At 42.5% G+C, this 9856-nt stretch overlaps 1 protein-coding gene across 1 annotated transcript; it reads right to left on the minus strand.

The window, feature by feature from the left end:
• Positions 1-252: 252 nt before the first annotated feature.
• Positions 253-3499, minus strand: fgl1 (fibrinogen-like 1). The gene is made up of 7 exons (XM_055887990.1): positions 3294-3499; positions 2291-2465; positions 2017-2176; positions 1813-1910; positions 1612-1700; positions 753-940; positions 253-566 (listed from the first exon to the last, which is right to left on the minus strand). Exons 1-7 carry the CDS (start codon positions 3351-3353, stop codon positions 407-409), a joined length of 930 nt encoding a protein of 309 aa, XP_055743965.1. The 5' UTR covers positions 3354-3499; the 3' UTR covers positions 253-406.
• Between the last annotated feature and the right edge of the window lie 6357 nt (positions 3500-9856).

The following is a 9856-nucleotide window of genomic DNA, read 5'->3' on the forward strand; positions in this document are numbered from 1 at the left end:
GATGTCAGGGCCTGAGGTGAGATAGCCTTCAGTTAGTATTCGTTTTAGGATGGTAGGCCTATGCCTAATTATTGCGCACACAACACTCACCAAGCCTAAGCACTCTCCTCTATTTAGAAAGTGTTTGAAATAGTCTGTCTGGCTTTCACTGTGGAGAGCCCATTCTTCCCTGCAGGTTTTTCTTTTTAGGGAAATTTGAATAGACAGTGAGATAGAAAAACAACAAATAAAACATTTTAAGGAATCCTTTAATCAGATTTGCAAGCAAGGCACTTATTGAGAATGATAAGAGCACATAATTGTGAGCTGGAATGAATTCAAGCACTTTTGCTTCTTTCATGCTGTAGCTTATGTGACTAAATAATACACTGTTTTAGCCTACATTCATTGGATTGTATCCACAGGATCAGACAATATTGGGTTCAAAAGCAGCCGGCCTTATTTTCATGACTACAGACTTGAGGGAGTACCACCAGCCATGCCAGGTGTACCAGACTACTCCATTGTCTGTCACAGCACTGTAGGCACCATGGTAGTAGTAGCCATTCAGGTTGGCAGAGTGACATCTAGTGGAAACGAAACAGAACAGCAAGAATTAGGATAAATAAAGAATCATGAAGTGTATTTTATTTGTCATGATGTCAGATGATGTATTCTTTGAATGACTAGATTAGAGAGAGAACTTGTGACATCTCCCAAAGTAGCCCTTTTAGTAGCCTAGACCATTGACAGAGAGAATGAGGATGAAGAACCTGTTGAACCACCAGCCTCCCTTGTCCTCCTGGGCACAGTTGCGTTCGTAGCGGTCGTTGTCTTTGTCGTAGGTGCTGAACTTCATTCCCTGGTGACTGGCCCACCACTGGACCTCTGGGTGGTAACTGCCTGATAGAGAGTCACCAGAGTCACCAGAGAACTCACCAAACTGCAGCTGGTAAAACTCCTGGGGATAAACATGATGGTAATATAGTGAGCACAATGCAAACCCCCCAAAAACGAACTCCTCAACTGTAATAAGTGGATGCTAAGCAAAACTCTGAGAGAGGAATGAGTTGCATCATAGAATTTGTTTTTTTTCATACAATTGACATATTGGTAGAGTGTCTTCCTCCTGGTTTGTTTAACCTTTGATCTGTTCCTTTCCTTTTTCCTAAAGGAAACAACTGATGAGTTGTTCCTCAAACTCAACTCTGGACCATGAAACCAGTTCCACGGCATGTTTTCATTGTTCCTGGGTGTGTGCAATTATCAGGTAGAACAGAAAAGCAGCAGGCACTGGACATCTTAATAAGGTAAGAGTTTAATACCCCTCATCTTGACCATGGGAAGATCTCAATTGCATCCTCCTCACGTCCTCTCTCTCCTCATCTCCTCAAAACCCATTGGATGAGAAGGTCAGAGGGGCGGAACCTCTGGCTTTCTCATCCAATAGGTTTTGAGAAGGAGACAAAGAGAGAGGAGAAGGGACACAAGGAGTGTGCAATTGAGATCTTCCCCATGACCCACTGACTCGGATAGATAGATAGAAACATCACTCAAAGACAACGTCGTCATCATTCCATATGGACACTTGTTGAGCAGAGGTGTAAAAATGAAAACCACAGAATACAACACCTTCTCATCTGCAACTTTGAAGTTTTTGTACACTGCATAGCGTTGTACTCCCTCAAAGTCAGCTAAGTTGATCCTCAGGTTGTAGTCACCTAAAGCCAAGTGGTGATGGTAGCCTTTAGTCAAAACTCTAATTCCACATCTCTCTATCTCTCTCTCACTGTTTGTCTTGACTTTGCAGACATTGTAAGATCTCACATTTACCTTGTGAAGTTAGGTAATATAAATTGTCATTCCCCAACCAGAACTCCCCACTGGCTGACTGCAGGTCACCAAACCCCCGCTGATAATCACTCCAGGGCCTGCATACAAATTAGATATGAAGACAACACATTACACATTCACATACGGAAGAATGTTACTGTAATCTTATTATTACATAACATCTGAGTCGTATTTGTGTTTTACCTGTTGAAAGACTGGCTGCCATCTGAGCGTCTCTGGATGACTGTCCATCCGCCCCCTTCAGTCATGTCACAGTAGACCCTGACCAGGCTCGGGCTCGCCATGGGTCTGATCGTGTAGAACCCACTGCCTTTGTTCCCAGCGTTGAAAATCTGGGCACAGTCTGAATACAGATCACTGATGAGGTTATGGATGTTTACTTCAGAAATGTTATGGTTTGAAACTATGAATTCTGCAATCATACTAGAAATAAAAGGATAAAAAAACGATTATTGACCTCTATACTGATGATCTCCCAGGTCATGGAAGGTGTCCTGGTCTAAAGCCAGCTGCTCAGTCCTCTGGTTGCTGAGAGCCTGGATGAGCTGTTGCTGCTGCTTCATCACCTGCACCTCCAGAGTCTTCAGCTGGGCCCGCAGCCGCACTGTCTCCTGCTGGCATTCATCTGAAGACTACACACACATATATACACTGAGTGGACAAAACATTAGGAACACCTGCTCTTTCCATGTCATAGACTGACCAGGTATATCCAGGTGAAAGCTATCATCCCTTATTGTTGTCACTTGTTAAATCCACTTCAATCAGTGTAGCTGAAGGGGAGGAGGCAGGTTAAAGAAGGATTTTTAAGCCTTGACAGAAGTGAGACATGGATTGTGTATGTGTGCCATTCAGAGGGTGAATAGGCAAGACAAAATATTTAAGTGCCTTTGAACAGGGTATGGTAGTAGGTGCCAGACGCACAGGTTTGAGTCAAATACACAGTTTCCCATGTGTATCAAGAATGGTCCACCACCCAAAAGACATCTAGCCAACTTTACACATCTGTGGGAAGCATTAGAGTCAACATGGGCCAGCATCCCTGTGGAACACTCTCGACACCTTGTAGAGTCCATGACGAACTGAGCCTGTTCTGAGGGCAAAAGGGGGTGCAATTCAGTATTAGGAAGGTGTTCCTAATGTTTGGTACACTCAGTGTATGTACGTGTGGTATGTATGTACACATGCACACAGACATGTTTATACACACACACAGTATAGCAGTAAGTAGTATAAGTAGCATAAATATCTTGGTTCCCTTGCAGTAGGCTACAGATGACCAATATCAAAATCAACCAAACATCAGTGTCGAACTGCTTTGCTTTATCTTGGCCAGGTCGCAATTGTAAATGAGAACGTGTTCTCAACTTGCCTACCTGGTTGAATAAAGGTGAAATAAATAAATAAAATAAATGAGAAAGAGTAGTCCATAGACATATTTCCTTCTAATGAGCACTTACCGAAAGGGACATGTCCATGATGAAGATGAGCCCAATGAAAAACAACCTGAAGGTTCTCATTTTACCTGCAGAGATGCTGAAATAATCACAGTTGAAACGGGGATATTTAGGTCCAGTTGCTTTGTCTTTTAGTGGAAAAAAGGACTTCAACAGACTTTCCACAGCTGTCTCTTCATAGCCGCCTCACAAGAATGTGAGGATTCTCAGTAGCAGTTGGGCTTGTCCTCTTAAATCTTCTGTCTAGCATCACAATACACAGGGGTGAGTCAGAGCGAAGAACTAACATTATGAGAACCAGACAACCCCCTTTGCTACATTGTTTATTTTCTTTTACAAACACACAGGCACATTATGTACTGATAATCAATTTCAGTCTTTGTTTATATCTTTTGATAATAATATTAATAAAGTAATCTACTGCCTTTTGTGTTTAGGGGGGTGGCTTTGAACGGAATACCTGATTTGCTACAGACATTACAGAATAATGGAGGAAATATGTGTGACGCAAGTTAGAAATGCGGACTGACATTCAGGTCAGCTTGTACTAAATGGGGAAAGATCAGAATATTATGACATTGTGAAAAGATTTTAAACATTCTAAACTGGCTCTGTATCCATAACAACGGTTTCAACTTCCTCAATGTAGGTGACAGTTGGTAATGTTATTAGCTAGCTTTTGTTAGTTAGCTTTAACAAAAGGTAATGGAATACAAATCAAGATGTTCTACTCAGATGTTCTACTCAGTTTCTGAGAAAGAGCGATTAAGGAACAGTATGTACTTTTCTGTAGTCTACATTTTGCTGGATCCAATCAGTTTCAAACAGTAGGTAAATTAATGATTGTGTCTGTGTTGCAGTGCCAGGGAGAAGTTATTGGAAGAGAGGCTGTGGCAGCAGAAGAGATAGTTGAAGAGGTTAAATGATGAGCAACAGCACCTGATCGACTTAAATGCCAAGCTAGAAGAGCTCACACGGACATGTTCCCTACCAGAGGTGTGTGTGTGCGTGCGTGCGTGCGCATGTGTGTGTGAGAGAGCAAGATAGAGGGAGCATCCCTCATGGTTAGAGGGTGAATTCCGGGAGGCATTACTTTTCCAGGTATCTGTGTCCAGTGTGACGAGTTACTAGGAAGTCACAGATTTCCCTGCAGCCCATTCGACCTGCGCAGCCCTTACAGCCTCCAGTTCAATGAAGCCATGATGAACCACACAGAGCATGCAGCTTCAGCCAGTTCACTCAAGACACAGTACATCCAAAAACTTAAGAGCTAATACCAAACAGATCTGATCCCTGTTTGTTTTCAGCTGTGGACTAACTGTGAGGTGCAGCGACACCAGATTCTGGGAGGGAAGCAGAGCCAGAAGAGGACAGGGCCTGAATCTTTAATGGCAGAGTGTCAGGGGAGACACAGATTGAATGACTCCTACAAAAGGCACAGGATGGAGGAGCAGCTTTCAGAGCAGCAGTGGATGGATGACAGGTTAGACTCAGGGGATAACTTAGGAGGGCAGCCTGCGTTATTATTTGGGGGACCATTATCTTTTAGGAGTGATGTATTTGAGCTAATGTCTTGCCGTCGTGTGGAAACCAGTTTTTCTCAGTCGTGTGTCCAGCAGCATGTGGTCGTTTGACTGCTGCTCTGCGTGTCTGTGCAGGGCAGGTGTGCTACCTGGATGATGATCTGTTGTCTGTGTGCATACCTCTGTGTTTGCTTGTTGCTCTTTCTCCTGTAAGTAGTCCATAGATTATTCCATTACCCTTTGTGCCTGTGCTGGCTGTTTTTTTGTGCGTTAATGAGGTTGGAAGGAAATTCACCTGACCAAGATGGCAGATTTTCATGTTGCTAGGATGCCAATACTCATTCTTGTGATCATTGAATTCTATGTTGGGATGTCCCCTTTCAGGACGATGGCCACGTGGGGAGGGTCCACGCCGTGTCAGCTGGAGGACGATGGCTATGAGATGGGGGTTGAGGAGGAGGAAGTGGACTCCAGTTCAAGTGAAGAGTCCTCTGAGTCTATCAGAATGAGACAGTCCAACAGGACCAGAGGATCCAGAGAAAGGTTGCTGTTGACTGTTTCCCATTCCACTTTACATTGTTTTGATGTAGGAAAACATGGAGATATTGTCTGCATCCCAAATAGCACCCTATTCTCTTCACAGTGAACTTCTTTTGACCAGGGCCCATAGGGGCCCATAAAGTGCGCTATATAGGGAACAGGGTGCCATTTGGGACGCAGACAATGTATCCGGGCCTGGTCTTTCCTCCCCAGTGACCCCTCTGTGGAGGGGACCCTGCGTCCCTCTCTCTGGGCCAGGGGTCAGCTGTCAGGAGTTGTGGCCAGGAGAAGGTGCACTGGGTGTCGGAGCTGTCCAGTGTGTAGTAAAGGCAGCAGAGGCAGGAGCAGATACACTAGCTCCAGAGACAACTGGACTACAGCACAAGGGTGTGCCACTCACTGGGACAGAACCAGCAGGTCAGACACCTCTTACAGGAGAACCGAGCTTTCATAGCACTGGTTTCTGTTAAGAGGGTGGTGGTGATTTAGAATTTTATGATGAGGAATAGGAGGAGTTTGTAATATTGTGCTACTCTCTTCCTACATTGTACCAGATGATGTCCTATGCGTTCCAGTCTGTACTCTACCTGAGCCCTTATGGCATCAGCCCTGGACACACGCAGGTCTACCTTATCATCAACCAACTCAACCACTACTGCACCCAGCTGGCCAGACAACAGAACAACATCCAAAGGTGGGATACAGTAAAGCCTTGACCATAAACAGCGATGACATTACAGTATTGTGACCAAATGCAAGGGCTTGTTCACTGGTCAGTGGTGAAAATGCATGCCTGTCCACTTCAAGAAAACATTATTTCATTTGACAGAATGAGGCAGCTTTTGAATGATCTCCTACACGAATAACAGTCTCAACCTCCCTTGCCTCCCCCCATAAATACCTTGAACATGAGTGACATCAACACCTTCTCATATCCTTCTTCAGGCAAGGTCTATATTTAACTCTACAGGTTTCAATGCAAGCTGGGGATTTTGCTTGACTTAACAAGAACGAAGTGTTGAAAAGTATAAATAGTTAATTATAAGATATCATTGATCAGTAACTGTGTGTATCTTTTCAGGATTTGACCCATGTTCTGCACCTCACCCATCTGTGGGGGAATTACTGGTTCCCCAGTCCAGCACCAGATGGCAGCAGTGGGCTGAGCCAAAGTCCCCTGTGCTGACAGCTCATGATACAGTCTTTCCACAGCCACATGATAGCCACTCTATGAAGGGGCCAGAACAATGGTAAACCTACTGCAATCACAGTTTTTGGAGCTGGCTCCTTATCTGTTTCATGGTAAATTACATAATGATTTGTTATTGAAAAGCATACTCAATTTGAGGAAGTGGAAGCCTGTGCCTGTTCAGTTGGGAGAATGTTTTCTGATTGGGTTGGCACACTAAATATATGTTGTGAATGGAGACAATGTTCCAGAATAGAACAACTTTGATTCTCAATACTAGGGTTCCTGAGGAGAAGGAGGACAGAAGCACACTGCCAAGAGCCGTCAGCTTGGCGGATGTCCCTGTTGGAAGTCCAGACCAGCTAGGTGGTAAAGCAAAGAGCCAGAAAACCTCCAGGTTATTTCCTCTCCATAGAAATAGGAGGAGCAGTCGGTTTGGAGAGAAATCTTCTCAAATTCTCACCAGCAGTCTATCCAACCCCGCGGACACCACCGCCAATGACAACCCTCAAATCCAGCAAGGCCACCGCTCCCGTCAGTCTCATGTTTAAACACAGCCTGTCCTCATCTAAAAACAAGAGGAAGCAGAGTAGAGGACACCGCAGAACCACTGGTGAGTGAAGGGGATTATAGAGCAAGATACTGGAACAATTTAATTGTGCCATTTACCATCTACAGGTGTTATACAATAGGCTGTTGTCAGTACGGTAATACAAGATCCATATGTGATTGTTTTTTAAAATATTAATCAAGACAATTTTGTATTACTTGCAGGACAGAGTGGCTCAGCATCTTTCGTAAAGAGATGTGACTGAAGACCAGCCTGTGCCTGCCAGCCCTGTTCTCCAGGCTTCCCCCACCACAGAACTGACATCCAGAGAGACCATGTTCTCAATGCATGCTGTATGTATGCTTTTCTCTGACTTGCAATCACCTGACTAATGTAACACATTACATCCTTTGTTAGTTTTATGAACAGACCAAAATTACCATAACAAGAATAATATTCATGTCACTGTTTATTTGATTTGTAAGAGGATTATTCAGGAAAGAGACAGAAAATCAATGTTTCAGAAGGAGGTGAATGCGTCCTGTCTATCTCCTCCCACCTCAAGCCATTTACCAATGAGGATCTGGGTAAATCTGTGGATTTCAACACTGCTGTCTCCTTAATTAATAGTCTATGCTATATGTCTAAGTGTTTGTTCAACTTTGATCTGTTGCTATGAATGACTGGACACCCTGCTATTTTTTAGGTGCCTGTGATGGTACTAACTCTTCCTTAACTGAGATCCAGTGTGCACAAGTTGACACTCAAACTCTTGACAGGCAGATAAATGCTATCATGGCTGAGATCCTTCCCATTTTGAAGGTTAAACACAACGCTTGGTGTAGGATATTTGGGATTTCAAAGCCCTGAATGTGTATACTTATTGCATTTTATGCAATTTCTTAGCTGAAAAAGATTTCTTTAGAACTGAAATGAAGAACTTGTTAATTTCTCACTGTGTGTTGTCAGGGGCGTGTGGAGGAGTATCTCCGGGTGTCCATCAGACACAAGGTTCTGGCTCTGACAGCAGAGAATTCATCCGCTTCTTCCACAAACAGCTCAGTGATGTTCTGCAGCTGAGAAAACATCACATCCTGCTTGCGTCCCAAATCGCACCCTATTCCCTATAAAGTGCACTACTTTTTACCCGTACTGTAGGACTCTGGTCAAAAGTAGTGCACTGTCAAATCAAATTATATCAAATTGTATTTGTCACATGCGCCGGATACAACAGGTGTAGACCTTACCGTGAAATGCTTACTTACAACAATAAAATAACGAGGCTACATACAGGGGGTACCGGTACCGAGTCAATGTGCGGGGTTTTGTTTTGTTTTTATTTGGATCTCTTTCAGTCCTCATTTGGACAATTTATAATATGAACACATTTTCACATATAAACACAGTGTTACAAACAGACATAATACACTAACATATTGACCCGATAAATACTCAGTGTAAAAAGATATTGATTCTTCATCTACTATAGTCCAACACAACATTTCTATGTATTATATTGAAATATTTTTTTAATGTATATATTGAGAGATTTCTGGTTTGCTCAGTTAAATTATTAAATTTCTTTATTGCTCTAAATCGAAATGTTCTTTTGCCTATTTCTCTTTTCTGTCTGGATAACACATAGATAGTGGACAATCTATTCCTAGTATTTACTGAATGTTTGTCTCGTACCAACTGAATACCGTTGTGAATAGTTTGGCCATTTAAAATGGTGTATATTATTAAATTAAATAAGCATGTTTTTTTCAATTATCTTGTTGATTGATGACCAACCAAGTGCATTGCGCATGACTACAACAGAAGAACCATATCTCCACCTTAAAATAATCCATGCTGCTTTGTTCTGTGCAATCTGCAGCCCCCTAATTTCACTTGCTGATGCATGTCCCCAGACCACAGAACAGTAGTTCACCTGATTCTCAATTAATGCTTGTGTTATTTGCTTAAGAATCTTTCCTGGTAAATATTTAGATATCCTTCTGATCATGCATGCAGTTTTAATATTTGTTTTACATAGATGAGTTATTTGAGATGACCATGATAAGCAGTTGTCTAGCTGCACTCCTAGTAGTTTGGTTTCTGCCACTTCCTGAATTTGTACTCCTCCCATACTTAATTGTATCCCATGCTGTGTTGGCCTTTTCCTAGTGGAACATACATAACTTTGTTTTTTTTGGTGTTTAGAACAAGTTTGTTCCGGCAAACCCACTCCCTGATATTCTCCAAATCTCCTTGTAAAGCTTGCTGTACCTGTTGAACCGATTGTCTTGCGGTATAAATTGTAGTATCATCTGCAAATATAGTAGCTTGAGTTACAGATAAGGCATAAGGAAGGTCGTTGGTATATATTAAATAAAGAAGTGACCCAAGGAAACTGCCCTGCGGTATTCCACAGTTTAAAGCATAAGGGGAAGAAAATGAACCATTGATATAGGTGGACTGTTTCAATGCTACCTCCTTAAAACCATAATGCATTCATTTTGTCAAAATTATTTCATGATCCACTAAATCAAATGCTGCACTAAAATCTAAATATAATACACCCACAAATTGAGCCAATGGTCAGTGATGTCAACCAATGTAGTGGAATGGTGTTTACGATAAGCATGCTGATTGGTTGTAATCAGATCATTCTTTTCCATATACTCCCATATTTGTCTACTCACAATATCCTCCAATATCTTACTGAGTGAAGGGAGTAGACTAATTGGTTGACGATTGGCAGGAGTAATGGGATCTTTGC

The sequence above is a fragment of the Salvelinus fontinalis genome, chromosome 29 (assembly GCF_029448725.1).
Source record: "Salvelinus fontinalis isolate EN_2023a chromosome 29, ASM2944872v1, whole genome shotgun sequence".
In the NCBI taxonomy this organism is placed as follows: domain Eukaryota; kingdom Metazoa; phylum Chordata; class Actinopteri; order Salmoniformes; family Salmonidae; genus Salvelinus; species Salvelinus fontinalis.